Source organism: Neolamprologus brichardi, chromosome 8 (genome assembly GCF_056152115.1).
Source record: "Neolamprologus brichardi isolate AB-2024 chromosome 8, ASM5615211v1, whole genome shotgun sequence".
In the NCBI taxonomy this organism is placed as follows: Eukaryota; Metazoa; Chordata; class Actinopteri; order Cichliformes; family Cichlidae; genus Neolamprologus; species Neolamprologus brichardi.
This window is the reverse complement of record NC_142111.1, coordinates 4,451,007-4,476,878: the sequence shown is the minus strand read 5'-3', so window position 1 is coordinate 4,476,878 and position 25,872 is coordinate 4,451,007. Positions and strand designations below refer to the sequence as shown.

Sequence of the window (25,872 nt, the reverse complement as noted above, 5' to 3'; positions counted from 1 at the left end):
TGTAAAGAAAAAGGAAAATGCATGCATGAAATATTAAAAACTGCCCTTATTTCAGCATGGACATGTGCAGTGGGATCACAGGCGTCAAGACTGCCATGCAGTAGAAAAGCATCATGAACAGACACCTCTGAGAATGCTGTTTATTTTTTTAAACTATAAGCTCAGTAACAGCGATGCGCATGCTTAAATCACACAATCCTCACCTCTTCGTCACTCGCTCCCGGGAAGGCAACCTGCAGGTAGTGGAACCTGGCAGCTCTGATAGCATTGAACCAGTCGACCATCTCCTGCAAAGGACAAAAAGCTCTCTCAGTGGTACCATGCCCTGCCTCACTTCATATCTTATTCATTCTAATCCGTCATTTCTGTTCTGAGTAAATAAAACAGATTTTGGTTGAAGGTATCTGTCACACACAGCAGAATGAATTACAAGGCGTGCGTTGCTGCGTGGAAGCTGCAGCGCTGTCGATAAATCCGCTACAAAACGTGAGAGTGACAGGGATGCTGAATGAACCCAGTGAACCCTTCCTGTGACAGCAGGCAGGAACTCTAATGCACCAGCAGAGGGAGCAGTGCACCCTCTGTCATTCTTACTCCACCAAATGACTTTAAAACCTCTCCGTTTCTTCTCTTTCATCTGTTCAGCTTTGATTATGTCTCCCTCTAATTATGTTTCAGCCCCAAATCCCAGTAACGTAGCAGCAACGTGAGGCTCAGCAGTGTAAAACTCTCAGGAACACACACCGTCAGTTTAAAGGTTAAAGTGCAGAATTGTATTCAGGGAGGAAGTGTAATGATGGACAGCTTATCTTACACATAGCAGGGCTATAAGATGTCAGATATGATTGTTTGTGTTGTTCAGTAAGCTAACGGTGTTTGTTTGTATCTTTCAGCGTGTAGCTTGATCATTGGGCAACCATAGCTTACGATACCATATTTACTGCAGTATCTAGGAGCTCTATCACTATCTTACACATTCACAGCCACTTTATTAGGTATACTTGTTCAGCTGCTCGTTATTGTATCAACGGTTCAGGCTGGTGATGGTCCTGTAATAGCACACTTTAGGCCCTTTAGTACCAGCTGAGCATCATTTAAATGCCACAGTCCATTTGAGAATTTCTGCTAACCACGTCCATCTCTTGACCTCAGTGTTGCCATCTTCTGATGGCTGCTTTCACGTTAAAAAGCTCAAATCATCTCAAACTGGTTCTTTGAACGTGACACTGAGTTCACTGGACTCTAATGGTCTCAACAGTCACCAGATCTCAAGCCAGCACCTTTAGGATGTGGTGGAGCAGGAGAGTTACATCACGGATGTGCAGCCGACAAATCTGCGTGCAAACGCTGCGTGATGCTGTCATGTTAGCATGAAACAAAATCACTGAGGAGTGTTTGCAGGACTAGATGAATCTACCCCATTAGGAATTAAGGCAAAAGTCCTTCTAATGTGTGCTTAATAAAGTGGCCGGTGAAGGCTTACTGTTGGTCATACAAACAAAAACATTTAAAATGCTCTAACCACTGGATAACTGTATATAGAGGAAGAAGGAGTCACAGAATATGTTCAGTGCCGATATTTTACAGTTTTTCCAAATGATATCTATGTGACCAGCAGCAGTGGCAGATCAGGGTGTGGGTGTTGGACGGAGGGGCGGGTTAGTGTGTGCAGACATTATCATCCATCCATTTACTTTTATGAGCAGAAAAGTGCCTGTCAGGAGCTTTATTGGACTGATCCGTTACCTCTGGGAGCAGAAGGGCTACAACACCTGTGAACACACCCTGCACCTTAATAACAATGAACTGGCCTAACCTAAGAGAGCCTGCAAACATTACTCACTATTTGCATGTCCTTAACATTTACTCAGAGTCAGATTCAAATGTTCTGACCCTCAATCAAGCAACAGGTGTGGCTGCATTTTAGGAAGTTGACACTCGACGCTTTTGTCTAAGAACATGATTTTGTATTACAACTGGCATATTTCATCACCTTTGGTATAACAACTGGCTAATCCAGCACTAGCGTCAGCGTTGGTGTCTGTAGCAGCTATAGCCAGACCAACCAGACAAAACATGATTTCACAACTAGAATGATTCATTACTCCCCAGGACTCGAGGCCTCTTCACGTTTTTCTCTCACTAGGTCTGAAATCCCATAAATATGTGCAGGTGCTTACTGTTGTCATCGTTTCAGTATCAAATAATATTAAAATAACAGTTAAAAGTTAAGATTTAATTTGATGTAAATGCTTGTGTTTTAATTAAGGTTAATAAGCCTAGCAGGTGGAGCGCACTCAGTGCATTCTGACTGATTTAATTCATTTCGTGATAACAGGCAAAACTGTAGCGATCACAGCTATTTTCATCTTAATATAACATCCTGGTTTTTGAACAACTGGCTGCTTACAGGACTGTGCACAAGTCTAGATTTGCTCCTAATTTCTTTACATTTTGCTTCCAAGGAGGTAAACATTATTGCAATTTTTAAAAAAGTGGTCTGAATGTTTTCAGCGCAATATTTTGTTATTGTTGTTGTTAAGCCACTTAACACTGACTTATGAATCATGCAAGCATAAAAAGCAAAGCTCAAGGAAACGCACAAGTGTTCTTTCGACACAGAACAGACAGCTTAGCAAAGAACTAATTGTATTTTTAGACACTTTGTTTCCAGCAGCCTGTCACTAAAGTGCAGAATTTGTTAAAAAATCTGAAAAATGCCAAAGATAACACAATGGGACAAATATAAAATAGTATAATTAAACCAAGATGATGATTCTCAAAGAGCAATTAGCTGAAAACTCATCATGGTGTGGCTTTAAGAAAAATGGACAAAAGAAGAAGTGGCAAACCTAAAACACTATGTTCAGAAGATGACCAGTCTATGAACGATGTGTCCTGGTTTTGCTCATTGGGCTGTGCAGGTGACCCACATACTGCCTTTTCCTTACCATATAAAAGACCTTAAGGTGCCTGCTGTTGTGATTTGGAGCTATATAAATAAAGGTCCAGAGAATTCTCATTCCCAACGCGTAACATACTGACGATTTATCGCGGCCCGAGGCGTCTCATAAGGACGCGCAAGGGTACATTTCGCGTTACTATGAGACGCTCCGGATTGTCAATTGAATCCAATAGAATGGCGTTCGCGGCGATAACACACGCTTAGAGCAGAGGCTCCAGCCGTCCATTCCAGTCCGAGCCCTAACCCTAACCTTAACCCTATCAGATAGTGTTTTCCAAAGTGATTCATGATCAGAACGTAAAACAAAGGTACATGTACAAATTCATTCATCACCCCTGTTCTCCAGGAATTTCACTGAAATTCCAGATAGTGTTTAAACTTCTTCTGGTCACCTTCAAGGTCCTTCATAACCTCGCTCCTCCCTACCTCTCTTCTGCCCGCTCACTTCGATCCTCTTCTTCTGTTCAGCTTGCTGTGTCTTCTTTCCGCCTCATCGTCATGGTAAGCAGAGCCTTCAGCTGCTCTGTTCCCAGGCTGTGGAACTCTCTACCCCAGGTACAGTGGAACGCCGACTTACGAATACCCCGTTAAACAAAAAATTCAAGTTATGCAGGCACTGAACGGCAATATTTCTGCCCGTGTTACGGCAAAATGCCCGTGTTATGAAATCTCCTGGCTCTGATTGGCTGAGCCCAGAATGCCTACAATGCCCACAATGCCTTCCGAATCATGTGACAACCCCGTGGCTTTCGTACTTGCGCTTCGATGTTCCACTTAAATGACGTATTGTTGTTGCCGTTAGCAATTAGCTTATAGCTTATCGTTCACTCAAAAGGCGCGATGGGTGCTTCGACTTACGAAAGACCCTCGGGAACGAATTAATTTGGTAAGTCGGGGTTCCACTGTATAAGAAACCTTGATTCTCTCCTCCATTTTCAATCCCTACTCAAAACCCATCTATTCAAATCTGCATATTCACTGTGAACCTGTTGTTTGTGTATGTTATCTTCTACTCTTGTTTTCTTATTTTTCTTCTGTCATTGTTCTATTATGTGTTTGATTCTATTGTTAAGTGTCCTTGGATGTCTTGACACTTTCAAATAAAATGTATTATTATTATTATTATTACTATTATTATTTCAAACGACTCTCATGCCTCCAAACGCGAAACACACCAACGATTTGTCACACTGAGTTGGTATGTTACGTGTTGGGATGAGAACATGTTGTACAATTCACTTTCTTTAAACTGAATTAATGTTGAAGCAGAAGCCTGGTTTAAATTTGCCCCAAGGCCTTCTCCTTCTGGTCTTTCTCCCAGGTTTTCTGTCTTCTCTCCAATAAAAGCTAAAAAACAAAGAAGCTTTAAATGTCCTTGGAGAAGCGTGGAGAACTGTTCCTGAAGACTGAAAGAAAGCTGCCTAAAACACTCCAGGCTGTGGTGGAGACTTTCAAGTTTGTTAGAATTGTATAAACTGTTTTTGCCCGACGTACTGTATATCCATGTATGTATGCACGTTTTAATAAATCACTGTCCCTATTTTCCAGATTCTTAGCAAAATATAAAGAAATGATGGAGGGCAAAGACTTTTGCACAGTATTGTGCTTTGTTCATAATCTAAGGCATAGTGTCCTCAAATTAAAGTCTGCACTCTGCCATCAGAGTCATCTTTTGAGGCCACAGATCTCCTCTGTGCTATTTTTAAAGCTCTGCGCGTGAGAAGCAGAAGCCCGTCATTTTAGTGTACATAGTAATTTGGAGTTACTTGTGCAGAAATGTGTGTAATACATGCGCGTGCGTACCTTGGCGTCGCTGTGGTAAACAAAGATGTTCCTTGTGCTGTTGTCTTTCAGGTAGGTGATCTGCAGTCCGCAGGGGTTGCCAATCTTGGCAGGCTGGAAGGTGGCATTGAGGGTTTCTATTTTCATTATTGCCTTGGGATCTCTGGCCTTGACAGGAGCAGGGGTAAACAATGAATTGTAAAAGTCTCATATTCCTCAGTATGGCTGCTGTGCACCAAAGAGAAATTCTGCTATTGGCTGTATCGTGTTTCTTACATCCTGCTTGTTGAAGTATTTCAGCGCTCCCTCCCTCTCTGACAGGACAAACTTTCTGCTGAGAAACTGACCGTTGTCTCTTCCTCGTTTCCATAGAAACCCCTCTCGGTACCCTGGGTAGAAAGAAAAAAAGAAATAAATGTGTGTGTGTGTGTGTGTGTGGTAGGGGAGCTGGTACCATAAAGCCTTTATAGGAGACAGGAGATCAAACAGAGGAGACGTTTACAACAGTGATAGGGAGATATTGTAACTGGTTGGTGTCAGATGATACTTCAGTTAAGCTGAAATCAAAGATCGTTTAAAATCTCATTTATGCAGACAGCGAGGAAAAGGAGACGGCGTGCAAGAGTGAGAAAACACAGCAGAGCGGGAAGAAACAAACAGGGGAGGGGGTGAAAAAGCAGCGTGAGTCAGCGCAGACGGTTTTTATTGTTTCTGTACATAGAACATGCTTTCCCATGTTAATGACATGCCGCACTATTTGTAGCCCTGTTATGTTTTCTTCTTCTCCTTTGGTCTATTTCAGTAAACCCCTCTGACTCACGCTACCTCTTCTTCTTGCTTTCATCTTCTATTTCTGTTGAGCTCTGCAGTGTTTTTTTGTCTGGATCTATTTTTGCGAGTTAAAATTATAGGAAGCGTAAACGGGTAGTCCTCCAAAGAAGCGACTCATTTACATTCAGGATGAAACTGAAATCCCTGCACTGGGGAGGACAAATAAGGAGAGGGGGTTACGCTAAATAAAGTTTAGAAATTTCAATGAAATTCGAATTTGTCAAAAATTTCCCGAGTGCTTTTATAAAAGAGCAAGGGATTTTCAGCGTAGCATTTCCAAATATAGTAGTTTTCTTTAAAGCTGAGACAGCATCATGCCGAAAACAAAAGCAATCAGTTTAGACTTTGTTGATGGTCACAAAGCAGAAGATGAACATACAAAATGATTAGAGTCTTTCAAAGTGTCAAGAACTGGAAAGAGAAGTAATATCAAGAAATTCAAAGACAGTCACAGAGTACAGAACAACCCTCGCAGAGGTAGGAAACAGAAGACTTCAAAGACTAGAAAGAAAAGTAGCGAGAGATGTGACTAACGACCCCAGAGCAACTGCCAGGACACGAGTAAAGGACTCAGCCAAGTAGGAATTGTAGAGGACAAGACAATCACCACAACCCTGTACAGAACCTGTATAGACTCAGAGGTTGAACCAAGAACTTCATTCCACAACCTGGATGCATACTGCAAGTTCGTCTGATCGGATCAGACTAAACTGAAACTCTCTGGCCACAGAGATGCTGCTTATGTTTGGAGAGAAAAAGGAAGAGGTGTACAACCTAAAGAACAGAGCCCCCACAGCAGTGGTGGGAGTATTATGCTGTGGGATTCTTCATTGTGTCTAGTACTGGGGATCTCGTCAAGGTTGAAGGAGTCATGAAAAAAGAAGGTTATGTGATGATTTTGAAAAAAAAAAAACCTCAAGCAGTAAGCAGAAAAACTGGGTCTGGATCTTCCAACATGGCAATGACCCAAAATATACGCAAACAAACGCTCCTGGTGAAGAACCGAAGTAAGCGTTACTGACTGGTCTGCACAAAGGCCGGACTTGAATGCTATCCGGTCGTTAAGTCTGACGTCACTAGCCGTGTCTGGGCCTAAACTCCGCTGCTGGTCCATATATCAAACGATCACTATGGCATTACTGAGAGTTGAAAAACTGTCTAAAGTATTTCATCTTTAATAAAATGATCAGCGTTCTGCTCTACCAGGTGTAACAATTGAGTTTAACATCCAGGCATCCATGAAAACGGAATTTATGACATTTAACGGAGTTAGAAGTTAGCAGGAAGTTAGCTCGCTAGCTTCTATCTAAATACAATATAGCATGTCCTGACTACGGGGTTTTGGGAACAAATTAAAACGTACAGCTCTGTTATCACTTCCAACATAAATGAAGACAGAAAACTAAACAGCAGTGACGTTTGTAGGGTTACTGAAGTTTGGCTAGCTGGTATATAATGATGTGCTACGTGACCACTAGCGACACAGCTATGTTAGCATAATATAAACAAGCTAACTTTTAACGTGAGTGTTCTCGGTGGTCAGGAACAAATGTAATTGCATGGCAGGATGCTGTAAAAGGACCAAACTTAAGCCAGGAGAACAACTGAGATAATCCATCCATAATACGAGGTTAGTCATTCATATACTGCTGCATGGGCTGGGCTGTAGTTACATCCTAAGGTTTTAAAAACTGAGCTTAAATAAATGATTAGCGGTAATAAACGCCGAGGGAGGTCAACAGTGATCGCTGACTGTTTTAGGAGCTTTTTGAGATTAAATAGAAGAAAATACATAATATTAAACATGTTAACAACACAAAAGCCATATTAAATGCAGACTACTTTAGGCCCGGAAGTAGGATTCGTCACGTCATCACTTAACGACCGGATTGAAAATCTGTGGGATGAACTAAAGACCAAGGCCCATCTTGGAACAACACCAAATTTGGAGGAAGTCGAGAGATTCACCAAAGAGAAATGGGCTCGTTGAGAACTACAAGTAACACCTGCAGTCGAATTCTGTCCTCATCTGTATGAGGATTGTTTCACCTGCACTTGCAGGACTATTTAATCACACAGGTAGTTTCATTTGTTAAGCTATGAAGAGGCCAATGAAAACACCGCAGTGTGTCAAAGGCTTCTCCATTTCCAGGAAAGGTTTCAGTGGGTAACTGAAAAACCTCAATATCGCCGCAGTGGTAGCGTTTCTGGATAAATCAATGTTTTTTAAAATGAAACAATTTTCACATACACAGTTTCGTTTTAGCGGTTGATTTTATTCGCCAGCATTTTTTTGGGTGGAAGCATGAATGTCACCTATAAATAAAACCAAACATGGTCCGTCACAACCGGAAAAAAATAAACAAAAAGATTATGGCTGCTGGTAAAATAAACTGTAAAGCAGAGTTCAGCGATAACTATTACAACACAGTTTTATGACATAAACAAAAGGCAAATACCACTGCTAATATAAAAAAATAAGCTTAAAGAGTCATTTTCATATTCACTCACATGTCTTTACTTTACTGCTGTCTTTTCTATTCTTTTTATTAGCAGCCATTGATTACCTGTCTTCTATCTATTCATCTTCTGCACTCATTCTGCTCAATATATGCATGTGTGTGTGTGTGTGTGTGTCTTGCTGTCTGTGACTTTCCAGCATGAAACATCCACCTACACTGGCATTACCTCACCAATCAATAGCCTTCCTTGTCCCCACCCTCGCCTCCTTCTCTGACCTTTTTTTTCTCCTCCTCCTCTTTGCATATTAGATCAGTGTTGGTCACTGTGCATTCCAGGTTACTGCATATAGTCAATCTCAAACACACACACACACACACAAACACACACATATATATTTATGTACATGCACCTCACAATGAGTGATGACGTTACCACAAAGGCACAAATAGAGATGACAGAATGACTCATATCATTACACTCTGTTGTGTGTGTGTATTTGCGTTTCAGTGTGTGAGGGTGAGGTCACTGCAAGCCAATCAGAAAGCACCATCTTCATCAAGATATGAAATGTATACTAGTGCTCTACCCTCAGCCTCCATACACACACACACACACACATACACACACAAGCAAGCATACTCCTTTTAATGGCAGTTCCATTCACCAGCAGTGACAATTACAATGTCATTGCACGAATATGCTTTTAACCGCAAACATATACCACAACCATTTAGGAGGAGAAGGATGAAAATAATTGTCTGAGAGTCGTCAGTGGATGTTTCAGGGTAATTGAATTTGTGCTTTGGCATCCACGGGGAAATGTTTACCCGAGGAGTTTTTCAAGGTTTTGCTTATCGAAGAGTAAACAATGCAAGCCTGGCACCACAGCAGACCGGCCACTTTGCTGTCTCTTTTTTGAGGTATATGCTTGCTTGAGTATGGATGTGTTCATCTTATGTAGTTGTAGCTTGAGCGAGCACATTTACTGCTACAAAAAGCCTAAAAGTGGCTATATACATTTAAATGTGAAGACATTAGAGGTAACACACAAAGTACTTTTTGGTCTGATACTAAGCACTAATTATCAGGCATGCAATTCTTATAGGGCCTACATTACAATATAAAGCGCCTTGATGTGACTGTTGTTCTGATTTGGTGCTGTATAAATAAAATTTAATTGAAATGAGTTGAATGCCTGTGAATTGAACCCATCCAGTTTATGAACGCAGCTTTAGCTCCAGAAACCGCAAGCAGTGCCATAATGATTATGGTACATGCATCTTTTGCATACAGTCTTTGTCTGTTCTCGAGTGCTATTGCTCAGTGCTTCTACTGTTGTGGTGGATGGATATGAAGAGACAGTTGAGCAGTCGGACGTTATCTGAAGACATCCTCCCCAACAGGGATGAGCTGTTTTTAACTCATAAACATGACATGACATTTTAATATTTTTTTTGAAAGACGTGTTGAAGGAATATTTTGATTTCGGAAATAGGCTTTTTCATTTTTGAGTCTCGCCATCTCTGTGAGGTTTCCAGGCAACCAGTGGACATGCAGATTAAACAAACAGGATGTGCTGATTAGTGGGCTTTAGGGGTCTCTCAGCAGTGGCTTCATATTTACCGCACACACATGAGCCGTGTCAATCCTTTTATCTAACTCTAAGCAAGTGTGCAATTACCTAAAATGTCAAACTGCTCCTCTAACACTGTTTCTTACATTGCTGGGATAAAGCCATTGCAGTGCGTAGGCGATAATTAATTATTTAGTCCTGCCTGATGCTGTCTTATTTTGCTCTTGTTTTCGGTCATCACCGGGTCAAAAGATCTGAACTTAAACCAATTCCTCAGTTTCTGTTTCTGACTTTGGAATACTGCAAGTGTCTTCATCTTTCACAGGCAAAAAAAAGGGAAAAAAGCCAGCAGTTACAGTGATGTGTAGGAACATATAGATTGATGAGGACTTTTATACAAAGCCTTCCTTATCAGTATGCACGTACCTGCAGAGTATGGCTCTTGCTTCTCGATAAATTCAAACTCGTTCCTTTCGTACTTGGCTCTGATCCACTGCTCTCTCAGCAGTCTGGAGACACGATAAAAACACACAGTTAGCTTTTATGTGAATTGCACACTCATCATCAATTGCTCTGATGTACACAAACTTAAAATGATTTCTTTCTTTGTCAGTTAGACGTACACACTGTTACTTTTTACTGCTCAGGAGTCTTACTTTGCTTACAGCATGACCTCATAGAAATGAAGACAGACATATTTAAACACAGTGACCTTGACCCTTGACTGCCAAAATCAAATTATTTCACACCTTGAAATGGATATTCTTTTTATGGAAAAAACAAAACAAAAATGCAGCTCTCCAAAGACCCAACAATAAGCTGTAGTATTATCAGGGTTTGTTTTTTATACTATTTTAGGTATAAACAATATGTATTTGAGATTTATAAGAACTAAAGACCAAACCTAAGGTGGAAACACACATTCACATCCATAGACTAATTCAACCCCTTACTAGAGCCAATATTAGGCATGTGCCAATAAATGTGAAGTGGCATTTAAAAAGTAAGGAAGAGGCAGAAGAAACACCCTTCAAAAATGTTATGAGTGTTGATGTTCCATAGTCTGTCCAGCAGAGGGCTCACTGCAACTTCATAAATGAGTAAATATGCACAAAGAAGTAAATAAATGACAACATATAACAAATGTTCAGGAAATCTGTTTGTACTTTGTTTCCTGAAAGAAGAAAAAATGTCTGTCTATTCATCAGAAAATAGGGCAGAGTTAGCTCAGTTTGCCCCGTGATCAGAAGGTTGGGGATTCAAATCCACCGAACGGCTACCCTGAGGTACCCCTGAGCAAGGTACTGTCTCTACACACTGGTCCATGGGTCCTCGATTGGTGACTGCCCACTGTTTCACTGAGTGAATGGGTTAAATGCAGAGGACTAATTTCCTATGGGGTTAATAAAATGAAAAAAAAAAAAAACAGTATCAGTATTGGCTTTAAAAAGTGCTTACGCAGTTCAAGGTTGCAGTAGTGGAGATATCACCAACACAACACAAGGTGAAAGCTGCAGCCACACTGGAAACGATGAGCTCGTTGTAAATCACTTTGAAGCCTACAACTGGTCACTTTTGGACATTCCAGGCTCCGGTTGTCTAGGTAACTCTTGTATTTACTGCCAGGTCAAATGTCAATCAATGGCTTTGTGTGCTTTCACTGGTAGTTGCTTCAAGCAGAGAACGGTTTATATCAGGTCCTGCTGGCTTCACACCGCCAGCAGTTATTTCACATATAATCATGTGAAGTGAATGTGATTGACTTTCTTCTATTGAATCGCTTTCATTGTGGACTCAAATTTACACAGAGAGGCATACAGGCTCACTCTCCCATTCACAATTACAATTTAGAATCACTACTTAACCTAATCAACACGTCTTCGGTCTGCAGGACAAAGCCAGAATATATAGAGGGAAATTACAAAGGAACAGCGACACCCTATTGTCCCCAGTTCTAAAGACCTTGGACATAGGGGTGGGTTTTGATAATTGATTTATCGATTAAAATCGATTCTGGCTCGGATAACGTGATATCGATTCATTAAAATCCTGAATCGATTTTTTAATATAAATTTATTTTGCCCAAAAACAGTGAATGAGAGCAGGTACACGGATTCTGCACATAAATGTAAACACAAGGCGCGGATCAGAATCAGTGAGATGTCACCTTTCTCACCCGATAGCACGGACACGGTCGGGGCTGAAAGCCGACAGCTCGCTGATTCTGATGTTTCGGCGGGTCCGCGCTTTGTGTTCACGCCCTTTTTGCGCTGATTCTAAAGCTGTTAGTTTTATCTCTCTCCAAACAATATTGAACGAACCAGCAGCAAAAGAAGATCCAAACTACGCTTCACATAAACATCGTCATGGACTCCCTCTGACTTTTGCTGTTTTGCTTCCACCACGATTAAATCACACGTCATGCACAGCTCTCTCTCCCTCTCTCTCTCTTGCTCTCTCTGGACTTCAACAACAGTTTCCCATCTAAAAATCTGTTTTCTGCATTATTTGCTTGCTTGTTATGCACAAGTCTACCGTTATTTACAGCGCTGTTGGCCGATGTTTTTTTCCTTTTACTTACTTCCGAAAAGAAAGCCTCATTTCTGCTGTTCAATACAAATTGAAACTTTTTAAAATTATGCAAAATGCAAAACGCTTAGCCGTGTCTCTACTAAAACCGCTGTAACTTCAGAGGCAATGTTCATATGTTGATTAATGGTTTTCTTTTGTTTTTGATCTACTGCAGAATATTTTTATAAAATCCCAGGCCAGGAAAATCACCTTCATGTTTTTCTGTGTTTTATCTTCAGCTACTTTGACACAAAGGCATCTGCTGTGATGCTCACACCTTTGATAAAGTCTTGCGAGTGTCAGCTTCCTTTTTATAGATACAAAAATATGTAAATGTACTGATTTTAATTAGAATATTTCTGACTTTCTGAGGCAAAATTTTCCAGATACAAATAGAATTGAATCGAATGTTTCGGGACCTTGTGAATCGGAATCGAATCGATTCTAGAAATCAGTGACGATACCCCGCCCTACTTGGACACACTACATGGTTTTATTCTTCACTTTTCAGTCACTGGCTTTCACCTCCAAGATAAACTGCTACTCTGAGGACATTTGTGTTTAAACTTGCATCTTCTTATTGTCTAACAAGCAAGCTGGCAAAGGTCTTCTCTTACTTGTTCTCCTGGCAGTTCACATATGCCAAATGCATTACTCCTGGCTTCCAACTTGAATTTTCTGACTTAACCATGCAGTCACCTGTACACTTTCCCAACACATAGAGGAGATTAAAATAGTGGAATACTGTGATGAAATATTTAAGACCCATCTGAACTAAGTGAAGCTAAGGTCACAGACACGCAAGCTAAAAGACTGGTTAGTGACCCCATTGAAAGCACCGGTCACTAGAGAAAGTGAGTATTCCCTGACCAGATGTGAGTGGTTGCTGGAGATCACATAGAACTAAAGACCATCCAGTGACTCCACCACCAGTCGCTATGGAAAAATCTCTATTCCCCAATTGATTGGCGAGTGGTTGTGGGAAGCTGTTTGCTGTCACTAGGAGAAATTGGTCATTAAGAGGTATCTGGTGCAGCACCAAAAACCTTCTTGCCACTTCTTTGGCCATTAGTTGATTACCACAGCTGACCATAGTTGAATAGATGATGACGACTGGTCTGCAACCACTTGCAAATTGCCTACCAAGCGATAAGAGCATTTGCCTTCAGAGCAAAAATTGAGCTTTTAGAAATGTGTGCATGTTAGTGGTAGGGCACAACCAAAGCAACACAAAGGTTTTTGTCTCTACACCCTCTTTGGGACCTACTTCACCCAAGCAAAAGCAAGCAACTTCCCACAACCACTTGCCAACCAGATTGGGAATACACATTTTCCCCTACTAACCAGAGGTTGGCAAATAGTTGCTTACCAGTTTCTATGCTTTACTGACCAAACAAAAACTGATCATAACTCATCAAATTGATTATAAGATATAGTTAAGTGGCTTTTTATGGCCACTGTAATTCTGCTGACAGCCTAAGGAGGAAGAAGAAACTTCGGACAGCTTCAGTGTCCCGTCAAAATAAAATAGTTTGAATTGTTAAATAATCTAAGCCATATCAAAAAAAATGTCACAAATATCATCATCATTCATAAAATGCTTACAGCAATAGAAGTATATCCCGGAATAGGAGGAGGGTGTGACATGTACCTTTACAAGAATGTGCTTTACATGTTATTTTTTTTATAAACCTCTTCCTTAGTTTTACAATGGCCATGGCAGCACTTCTTAATTCATCCCTGCTGCATCTTTAGATTTGTTACTTAATCCTCAATAAAACAGAATAATGGAATATCCATTAAGCTTTTACTCATATAACACTCATAGATATCTATTGCAATGCAACTCAAAGCAACCTGATCACAGCCTTGTACCAAAGCCTAATGTAAAGGTGGCAATCTCATTTTTAAACCTTCTTCCTTCTCACTGCTAAAAAACAAACAAAAAGGCAGCTCATCGCCATGCCAACAATCTCTCTCATCCTGTTTCCTTCTCTGCCTCTCCCCAGCATGCTCTAAACGGCTCACACCATCTCTTTTTCTGCACAGAGGAAATACATTAACTATTTTATCAACATTTAGAGGTAAACATTCTTGGCAATTTTTTTAAAATGACACCCAATGATGACACTGGGTGAGAGCACAAACAGACAGCTGATACTGAGAAGGGTATTTCTCTCACTTCTAGTTCTAGGCTTTCTGTCAGTCTTTTGGATTCTCTTGGTTGTCTCTTTTCATTAAATTCACTGGAAGACAAGGAGACAAATGGAACAACACTCCTAAAATGCCAAGAAATGAAAGCCTTGCTACCTCAAGTACTATTTGAGGCTGATTCAAAGCACATGCTGGTGCAGTGTGTACTACACAACAGCCTCCAGAATATTCAGAAATGCTGAATAAAACCCTGCAGATTTACAGTAAAAATAATGACACAAACAAAACCACACTGCTTTTCATGGCCTTTCATACACACAAAATAAGAGAACGTGATGCTTCCTGATCAATGTGATTAACACGTGATATAACACATGATACACAATCTACAGCAGTTTCCTGAACAAACATGCAGCTTCTTTTTAGCTCAAATGCTATAAAAGTACACTGCAATTAGCTGTCCAGCACCAAACGGTGGCCAACGTTAGCGCCTAGCTAATAGGTATAGCAGCACGTTTGGCTCTGTGTGTATTAAATGCACATATACCAGCTACTATCAGAAAACTTTGCACCACAAATGAACACAATCACATAAGTATAGTCATAATGAATTAATTGGCCTAAACCCAAGTCGCTGTTATGAATGTTCTTATAACTTGCTTGCTTCTGCTTTTTTCAGAGCAGCCATTGTGATTTCTTTAAGTACAGAAAGCACTAGTTCACTCTACCTTCATTAGGCCTTTAAGAAAGAATGTAATACTTGCAAAGCTAATATAATAATTAAGTAGATTTCCCAGCAAACCCAACCTTTTCATTACACATTACTCTGTATTCAACTTTGAAAATGTACAAAAGTGGACTTTACACTACAGGAAGCATAGAGGGAAACAAGATGGGTTTGGTTTTGCCACGTAGGCTAACTAAATGGCAACGGAGATAAGACTGGTAGTTATCAAGAGGACAGAAATGGCAGTTGTTTGTGTTGTCTTCTCTGGGTTTAGCTAATCAACCTTGTCTAGTAGTTTTTAGGGCTGTATCCTGTGCCTCCACTTAGCCCAGAACATATACTTTTTTCTACAAACCAAAACAGCCCTAAGAAATGTCCTAAATAGTGGTTCCTGCTGTCCTGACACACAGAAAAAACAAGTTCCTTTGACAGGAAAGGGCCTAACATCAGTTCACTCAGTCCTAGCACACAGTCACCCGCTAGCTAACAAAAAAAGAATAAGCTAATTTAACATTAAACATAAACTGCTTGTGCAACTATTAAAACTTTATACACACAAGGCTGTGTTTTCTAGTGTTCGTGTTTTGAGATTAATTTGAAAGGTGTACTTACTTGCAGTCAGTGTGTGTTGGTCTATAGTAGAAAGCCGGAACCTTCTGCTCATATTTGGCCTTGGCTGCACTGTTTCCCATTGCAGCCATTAACTGAAAGGAAAACAGAAAGAAAAACCTAGTCATCAAAACACTGTCCGCAGCTCAATATTTAATACTGCATTTCAGATATCAAGGTTAAATGGAAAACCAGATACATTTTATCTACCCAGTTTTTAATGAACCATAATTTTGCTATACTTTACTTGGGGACATACCTGCATTAAGTTTATTATATTTATAGTAATAACAGCACCAGTAATATTGGTTTTAATCCTATTACTATCATTAACAATAATAACAGGAAGAAACATTTAACTTTAAATTAGATTAAAAACAGTGGGCTATAGCACAGAAAACCTTAAGTATGTTAGAACTTGTTCACTTGACAATAAGGCTCTGGCTTTCTTATGGGATTAAGGGTGGAAATGGCCACACTGCATTGGGACACATTTTCCTCCTGCCCTTGTTCCCTCCGTCGTACATTTCATCCTAGGATAATCCCTTAGCTCAATCCAGCTGGCACAATCCCTCAGTACGCTTCTTCTTATCCTTTAAGGGACTTTGGGGAATGATGCAGCACTGTGGCATTTTATTGTGAACGTCAAATAGAAGCAGATTTCTAAAGAAAGCCACTGAAATTCATCTCATGTGACGAATGATGAATTTGGCACCTTGAATGAACATGAAATCAATCAATGTTGAATCAGCTGTTCCTGTCATTTGGTATAATCACCTCTGTACCACATCCATTCACTGTGTGCCTCTCCTTCATGTGAATTTTTAACTACACCAGACGGCTGGAAAAAAAACCCACTCTTAACTGTCTCAAGCTTCTGCGGAGCATGACCTTCAGTTACGGCTAAACCCGATCTTCATGATAACATGGTTTACACTGCAATAGCACATGAGACTGAATCACTTCTCGTTATCTACAGTCTAATTTATTATAGATCCAACTGCTTAAGCACATACATATCCATCTAAATAGCAAAGCTGATTCAATTTATATACTGATAAATATGCAGCAGTGTGCAGTGTAGTCTGGGCAAGGATAAAAAAAAAAGAACGTGCATAATGCATAAAGTGTAACTGAGATTGAATCAGCCACACGAAGCAAGGTGAAAGCTCCAGCTCGACTTCATCCTGGTAACTTATGAGACCCCAGTTAGTACCAGTAATGACAAAAGCCCACAAAGGAGAACTGCTTCCCCTGATCCTGCTTGCCTGCCCCCTCACTTATTTGCATTTAGATGCAATATTTGAGTCACGGTTTTGGGTTTCTGTTGTGCCACTTCCCATTTTATTTTCTCATTTTTAGTGATGTATGTATCTAGTTACTTTGTTTTCACCAGTTACTCTCTTTTACTATATATACTTCTTTGTCTCTCTGTAACATGCCAGATTGTCTTGGAAGTTAAGCTTTCTAGACAGTTTCCTAGTTATATTCCTCATATTCTCTTCCTGGGGTTTGTGCTTCTTGTTCATATCCTCATTGTTACCCTTCGGGACTTTTTTCTGCACTTTTTCTTTTTCTTGGTCTTCGCCTGGATTGCTAGCCCTGTCGGTGTATGACCAGCCTTTAATCAAAAATGAGATTCTGGTGTATTATGTGGTGTCTTATGTTATATTTTTGAGCCTGCTCCGTTGCGCCATTAAAAGCAAGGGTAAGATAATGTGTCCAGATACAGATTAAACATTAGTACATGGTGTAAATAAAGCCTAATGTGGTATTATAATTCCAAAACAAAATGAAGTAATATCCTTGTGATTTGTAGCACCTAGCTGGACACAACCACAGACGCATTTCCACTGATCCCAATATAAGCCATGTTCAGTTAATAAAGTGAATACTGCTGTGTGATTACTGACATTTTATTGGTATGGGACCAAAACAGAGCTCCAGAGGTCTCAACAGTGATCTCAAAATCATCCTAAAACACTCCCAATTATATTAACCCAAACGCATGTCACAAAGCCCTCGTGTATTCCCGTACCTCAATCAAATGCATCCCCCATCCGCCAATAAATGTGCTTTTGTTCTGGTTTTATCCAAATGCTCTGTCCTTCCTGTGTATTCTTCTTCCATTTTCCTTGCTAACACCCCCACTGCTCACCCCTTAAGTCAAATCCCCATAACATCCCAATTACTGTCCTCCCACATCTTCAACCTTCCTGGTGACTCACATCACCGCCCCCTGAGTCCCTTTTTGTCACAGACTGACAGTCTTTGAGCGCCAACACTGTTTCATTCACGGACAACTTTATTTATCCCCAGCAGAGTACAGAAGTCCAAATATGCATTCTGTGTTTACACATTTGCAGGGGAGGTACTAGGATGCCTTGAAGATGTATTCTGACCGGGACATGATCGCAAGGCACGCAAGGGAAAAGAGTAAACTATTATTTTACTAATAATGCTTATTGATCCATATGGTGAGATATTCTCCTTCCACTGGGAAGTCAGAGTTGGACTGAAGGTCAGAATTATGGAGCTGGTTATAATTCACATATCAGGGCACAGGCATCACAGCAAATCTAAGTATTATTGGAAGATCAATACTGGCTGTATCAAGCCACATGAGACTCTGACTGTGATCATGCAGCCTTTTGTTCTATGCTGAAGAAAAACACTATGGCTAATCTAGAAATATAATGAATGTGTCAACAGACAGAGATGCCCTGGGTTTCAAAAACCCACCACTTTTCCTTTAAATGACATCGCTCCTCCTCATTTTTTTTAATTCTGTCACATTACTAAGTCCATATCACATGTCCATTGACTGATTTGTTTCCATAGAAACAATAGTGATGCTTAAGCTTCAGTTACCATGGTTTTTGTTTTTGTTTGAATGTATTTGGTACAGTCACATATGAAATATGCACGCTTATATTGGGATTTGCACATATTCGTGAAGAATTAAGAATTCTAGCAGTTATTTCAATCGACTCATAACAGAATATAAACATTTAAACTCAGCTGATATAAAACATTGATAGTTTATTCACTTCTCTGAGTTAATAAACTGTTTGGCTTGAAGTTAGCCATAGGCAGAAAAGATTAACGTTTGCACCGCCGCCATCTTGGTTTTAAAAAACTGGATGTAACAAAGAAGAGCAATTCTGATTGTGAAACTGCTTGCTCACTGGGTAATGACTTGCCTTTCCACGTTGCTAACTAACATACCATGGATAATATCCCTTTTTGAAACACAGTATGACCCAAAAGTGACTGAGCCCATAAATTCAGAAAATTCAAAGAAAGTTTTTACAGAAGTCGAGACAGAAAGCTGCTTTCTCATAGATTTCTATTCAGGTTCCTCATGCGATGTCATGCGGAAGTGACACAGTCACTGGTTGTATCACCTCCAGTGATACATCATGTATTCCCCCACTGGTTGGCAGTGGTTTCTGGAGGTTGCTGGCTCCTGCCAGCTGAAATCAGTTGCCAATAATATCCTAGTGAATTCTTTGGTTGCTAGCAGAATCCCAGCACTAATAGTTCCTATTAGCCGAGCAATAATACGACTTGAAAAAGTGTGATAAAAACTGGAAATGAAAGTTTGTTGTCAAAGTAAAAGTTGTTTCAGCAGTGGCCAATATGTTTCAAAAGGCACAACTTTTAATTTGAAAGCAAATGGTTTAGCAATTTAGCAATAAGCTAGCAACCAAAGCAAACACAAGGGGGTTTTGCTAACTGGTTGAGGAGTGCACATTGTTGCCAAGTGACATGTGGCTTGGGGGGGGTCACTGATTGGTCTCTAGGCCACATGACAGGGGCTTTAGCAATCATTCTCCCAGCAACTGCCATTAGCCTCCACCAAACATTCACAACCATTTGGCGAATAGTATTTTTTCCATTGCTTTTACAATTGTCATGGTGTTAACTAGTGGATTTCAAAGGTATGTGCGATTTTGGGAATGACACATTTCAAAACACACAAAATGTAAAACTAGGAGCCATTTTACTAAAACAAGTGCAAGAGCGACTCAAAAGACAATCCTAACAAAAGGAACTGTTTGCTACAACTTTTAACACCACCACTTTAGTTATGATGCTACAAGTTGCTAAAAACAACCATCTCCGGTGCTAAAACATGAAGCCAAGCCACATGTGTGAAAGTCGAAAGTTCCCCAAATGGTCATTAGTTCTAAAATGACCCCACAGATATTAAAAGCACAGCCTGCAAAAAAAAAATTGGTCTCTATGGCTATTTTCCACTTTCTTGACAACTGTACAAAGATGAATAATAATATAAGGCATCCATTTAGATTGCATGAAAGCTTATGTTTATAAAATATTTCAGCTGTAGCTGCCTTGAATAATGGTGATGAAAAAAACCATACTGCCACCTCGTTAGCTAGTTGACTAAACTGAGTGGCTCACTTTACAACCTGACCATTGTTTGCGGTTGTTGCTTTCATAGGTTTTTAAAGCAACTTTCTCACAACTAATACTTGTATGTATGATACATTATAGTATCAAAAATATTTTACATCAGCTTTAGCTAATTTCATAACAATCCACATCTAAAGGTTTGTCCATTTATGTCTAACCAAAGAGATTGTAAAATTGATTTTTAAATTAATTAGTTCACAAACTATATTAATAATAATACAATGATTTCCTTTGAATTCTCTTTTGAATTGACACTGGCTGGCTTTTTCCACCAGGTTTGTAAAATAAATAAAAATCAATTAATTTTAAATCTCTAGTCTCTAGTTCCAAAGTTGCTGGCAGATTTAGCTACCTTCAGACAGAGGACAGGCTAGTTGTTTAGCAATCCCTGAATATCAGGTGATCTCACTGTCTGCCCACATCAGCTGATGGCTTAGCTGATACCTTTCTCCATGTCCAACTGACAAATCAGACTCAGACTGCGGGTTTACTTGTGGTTCCTAGGGTATTTAAAAGCAGGATGGGAGGCAGAGCCTTCAGCTTTCAGACGCCCCCCAAGGAAGACACACCTTCTCTACTTTTAGAGACACTGACCGTCCCTTAGTTAGACTACAATAGGTCTATACTGCTAAGGGGCTTCCCATGATGCACTGAGTGTTTCTTCTTCACTCACCTCTTTCCACTCTGTGTTTATACACCACTCTGCAATTAATCAATAGTTACTATTAATCTCTAGCTCTACACCGCTACCTGAGCCTGGTTTATTCCTGTTAAAAGGGAGTTTTTCCTTCTCACTCTTGCCAAGTGCTTCGTCATAGGTTGTCGTCTGATTGTTGGGATTTTCGTTCTATTATTAGAGGCTCCTACAGTATAAAGCACCTTGTGGCAACTGTTGTTGTGATTTGGTGCTATATAAATAAAAATGAATTGAACTCCACTGAAATTAACATATAGAGCCGGATGTTAATGTTGCTTCAGTATGCAAACAGTTTGTGCACTTGTGCCTCCTGCACAACAGAGGAGGTGGATTGTATTTGATGTTAAATTAAAGCTCTGTTCACGACATTATCATCACAGTAATTTAATAGCATCGCAAAGTTGGTTTTATTGCCATATTTTAAAAAAAAATATTTGATGCTGTCCTGATAAACACCGTGTGTTACACCTGATCAGACTACACCTCCTCCTGTATTCTCTTGAGAAAATCGTAGTTGTCGCTTGCCTGTGACCCCAAACCATCTGACGCTGTGGAGGCGTAGTGCGAGCAGTATGCTAGCAAAACAGCAGCGTTAGTCCTCCATCTCTTTCTCTCGACACAAAATGTAGGAGTGTAGGAATTCAATGCTGTGGAAGCCTTGTCTCACATTCATTTTATTGTTCAAATGTCAAATGTCATCAAATGTCAGCAAGTGGACTGAGGTTAAAGGTAAGCGGAGATTTTTGACATTCCCACCCTACCTCCACGTCGCTGGCATCCCATGTGTCCTGGACAGACTTGACCCGGCTGATGTGTGGGATGCTCCGGTGAAGGAGCGAGCAGGCCTGGCAAACAAACACACCCAAAGTCAGCGACGCCCAGTCTGGTTCTGCAGGAGAGACAGAGAAAGGGAAGAAGGGGGAGCCGGGGGGAATTAGAGAAATGATGAAGGTAAAAGAGAGAGAAAGGGAAAAGGAGGAAATGAAATTTGTGAAAGCAGGACAAGACCGCGGTACAGAGAGAAAGATACAGGACAAACAAAAGAGGAGGGGTGCAAAAGTCTTGTTATAAAGATGCTTTAACAAAAGGAACAGCAGCTCAAGGTTCAGACTATAAATACTGAAGGTGCTGATGGCAGCGCTGTTAAGAGGTTACAGAGGCAAAGTAAATGAAGCGAATATTACACCAGACTGTGGCTGAGTGAGCTCCTGCTCATAAAGGAGAGCAGGGCTGCAAAATATGATTTTGGGGAAATCCTATTTAGCCTACTGACAGGAAGCAGACCACCTGAGATCTGATCAGACCTTAGTTACCGAGCTAGTTGCATCAGACACACAAATGCACACACATAAAGACTCTGGGAGAATGTGCAAAACTGAAGAAAAACCACTCTCTCTGCAACGCAGCACAACAGCAGCAGCAGCATCTGTGGGTGGTCAGCCAGGGTGCATGTGAGTCACTGTATCACACACAGGCTGATTCTGCCCATGCTGATGAAGTGTTCAAAGTCAAGAGGCGTGATGTGCAACGGAAAGAGGAAGACAGAGCAAAGTGAGAAACTGAATGTTAGAATATGAGAAAGAGAAACAAAGAGGATCACACATGTGAATACCACAGATGGGCTGATTGGTGGGTAGCAAATGCAAAGAATCACAATTCAAGTTAGCTGACTGACTAAATGACAAGCAATCCTGGCAGCCACAGTTAGTTACTTGGAAGTGATCGTCTTTCTTGTTCCAGTTTCTCAGCTGAAAGTTTGGTATTTTTAGCTGCAGACATGGCAGTGTGCATTTGGTGGGGTTTTTTTTCCCACTGAATACTCAAATATCTCAACTTTTAGGCTGATTACTGACAAAAACTAAGGGAGAATAGCGAAGGGATGGGAAGTAAAGGAAGCATATTTACGAAAAGAAAGTTCAATTCCAGCATCAGGCCGGGGTCTTTCTGTGTGGAGTTTGCATGTTCTCTCCAGGTACTCTGGCTTCCTCCCACAGTCCGAAAACATGCAATTAGTGGGGATAGGTTAATTGATCAATCTAAATTGCCCATAGGTGCGAATGGTTTCCTGTCTCTGTGTGTTAGCCCAGTGACAGACTGTCAGCCTGTCCAGGGTGTACCCTGCCTCTCGCCCTATGAGAGCTGGGATAGGCTCCAGCGCCCCCCGCGACCCTGAAGAAAAGGATAAGCGAATGGATGGATGGGCCTGACACAGCACTAAGACCACTTTAAGTGTGTCTGAGGGAAATCCTTCACGTTTTAGTTTCTGTCACTTGGTCTGTGCCATTATTTTTTCTTTTTCTGTTGTTATTTGTGTGCTCTTGCAGCATTTTTCTATTTGCTACTTAAGTTGCAATCTATTTGACCTCTCTGGACCATCGTAGTCTTCTTCCATCGAGCCAGTTACTGTACAGTGTACATTGTATTGTAAGTAAACAGTCAAGCAGGGCGAGCTTATTGAGACAAACATGTGAATAAAGAGTCCATGAACATTTTTTTAGTCAGAGCCAGTTATTTCCATCTTTTATATACAGTCTGTGCTATCAGTATACAGTATTAACGAAAACAAAATATATTTTATAAGTTTAAATGTGATTATATTGGCTAATGTTAGTGCGCAGGTGTGGCATTTATGGATAATGATGTTGCTAATGGATGCATATGCATGTGTGTGTATACTGTGCTACAGAACATATGCACATCCTAACCTGCACGTGCACAGCTACAAGCGACTGAAAGTACTGAGGGTGCCCTTACTGAGCAACATTCAAAAGTCGTTCTCTCTGTATCTCACTCTCTGTGCAGCTGCTATTTCTTAAATAAAGAGGCCCTCAGCGTGGCGCACCACAGACACACACACATGCACACACAGTGACAGCGGTGTGTAATACTCAAGGGAATCATATGAGAGGCAGGGGAACGAAAGGTTGAAGGAGGGGAAAAAAAACCAAAACCCAACACCATTTCTGCATGTCTGTCATTTCAAGGCTGAAGCGGAAAGGTTTAGAGATTTAGAGATCTGGATGGAAGCGGAGAACAGAGATGAGGGTTTGGAGGAGTGGAAGAAGCTAACAGAGGGATGATGTGAGTTCCCCCGAGAGCGTTAGCTGGCATCTGCGATAATCTTCCTCCATTTCATCTCTTTTAACCCATGACAAGCAGGTGACGCTTTTATAGACGTCAAGTCATCCTTTAATCATTCTGGAGTGCGATGAAGCTTCGAGCAGCAGCGCTTTAATGTAAGGGAATCAAACCTCTTCCTTTTTAGGTCTTCGCAACAACAATATAAAAACTGACAGGCACCCACACAAACACACACACACTCACGCCAAACCAACCCCTGCTGACACGAAAACATACAACCTGCCATTCGGTGGTGAGGTCATCTCTGTCTGAGTCAGGCCTTACAGAGAAACAGGCGGCACTCAGGGAGATTACTGTGGCCGCATGACTGACTAACAACACACACACAAAACCACACACACACACACACACAACCACACATGCACATACGCAGAGGGCTTTTTCCTCTACATGTACATGAGTGATGTTTCTCAACAGGATAGCTGTGAACAACAGATGCACAGTCGTAGTGAGCAGGAGGTGGAAAATTCCTGATGTAGTGTGACTTTTTTTTCCTTACAGTGCATATGCTGTTTGAGACATGTTTTTTTCTTTAAATGCAGCAGTACCGTGTTGCATCTCTGAGCAACTGTTCAGAGAGAGGAGAAAAAAAGCTTTGCAGGAGATCTTATTGGGCTCACCTCTTAGGGAGACACCGGAGCTTTGGACAGAGGATGAATGAATGGGTGAGGGGCATTTATATTCTTACAGTGGCGGCCTGTGACTGTGAGCATCTGCAAGCACTTTCATGCATCTGCAGCAGAGTCATTTGTACAGTATGTCTCATACACATGCCTGTCAGAAGTGGCATTGTGTTGGAGATTAATAGCTAGAAAGTAGGGCCAGTGGAGGTTATGACCCAGTGTGTTGGTAAAAAAAAAACAGACACCACAACATGCTTTCATTTCTCTCAGGGGTTCTTCATTTTAAAAAGACAGACGTTCCAGAGGAAACGTCTCTGCAAATACAAATATTGCCCATTGAATCCATTGAATTTGCTCTTCCCAAATCATTGATTCGTGTTTCTTACCTGCTGCCATGGGGATAGATTTTAAGGCTATGACTGTTGGGTAAGTATCATAATTTTCCTTGATCCACTGTGGGCTAGTGTGGTCACTGTGTGTAGCCTGGTTCACTTAAATAGAGGGCTAGCTCTCAAGTCCAAAACACGGGTTTGTTTAAAGTAATTGTTTCACAAAAATTATTCCATCTTTGTTATTGATGGATTACTACCTCATTACTTTTCTTTGCTTTTCATGTTCTTAACTTGAGGACATTTTTTACTAATAGATCTTATCCAATGCTAAAGTCTGTTCTAGAAGCAAGTATCACTGCACTGTGTTCCTTTCATTTTAAGGTCACTTGGACATGCTTGGTAAATTCCACTCCCCCCCAACTTCTATTCTGAGTACACGAGTACAAACAAAGGAGGAAATGCATTTTTGCATCTTAATGCCACTGGTTCTAAAACTGAGGGCAATTTCTCTTTTACCAGCTATCAACAGTAATGATTGGTGCACAGAAAATGAACTCTTGGGGTATCTCACAGCTATACTGGACGCCTTCAAACATTGCCCACAGCAATCAAAACCAAGGGGTGAAGGTTGATGCCCATACAGTAGACATTTTTATGGAGGGGCCAAACAAACTACGTAGCTTTTAGTTATAACCTTACTAAGGTATAAGGTATAAAGATAGAAGTACTAGGCCACACCGCTTTATCTTAGAATTAAAGCTGATTTTAGGCTCAATGGCCCAAGTATACAAAATCATAGCGTAAAAGTGGCATGGGTTTAAGTGTAAAGTGGCTCAGTATTTTGATAATGATGATGTCACTGTGTCAACCCCTATATTTAGTAGAATAGCTAAATGTATAGCTAATAAATAAATAGCAAAATATTTGTTTCAGAACAATCCTGCTCAGCTTTGTTGGCTAATTC

The 25,872-nt window shown here is 40.6% G+C and overlaps 1 protein-coding gene across 1 annotated transcript in view; it reads right to left on the bottom strand.

Annotated features, from left to right (window-relative positions):
* Window positions 1-25,872, bottom strand: part of LOC102797554 (arf-GAP with dual PH domain-containing protein 1) — a 41,400-nt gene that overhangs the window by 3,497 nt on the left and 12,031 nt on the right. The window contains exons 3-8 of the mRNA XM_006796979.3: window positions 21,574-21,701; window positions 15,679-15,770; window positions 10,041-10,123; window positions 5,024-5,136; window positions 4,769-4,915; window positions 204-287 (exon numbers count right to left, since the gene is read on the bottom strand). Coding sequence (XP_006797042.1) covers window positions 204-287; window positions 4,769-4,915; window positions 5,024-5,136; window positions 10,041-10,123; window positions 15,679-15,770; window positions 21,574-21,701 — 647 coding nt within the window. The remainder of the gene's footprint in view (window positions 1-203; window positions 288-4,768; window positions 4,916-5,023; window positions 5,137-10,040; window positions 10,124-15,678; window positions 15,771-21,573; window positions 21,702-25,872) is intronic.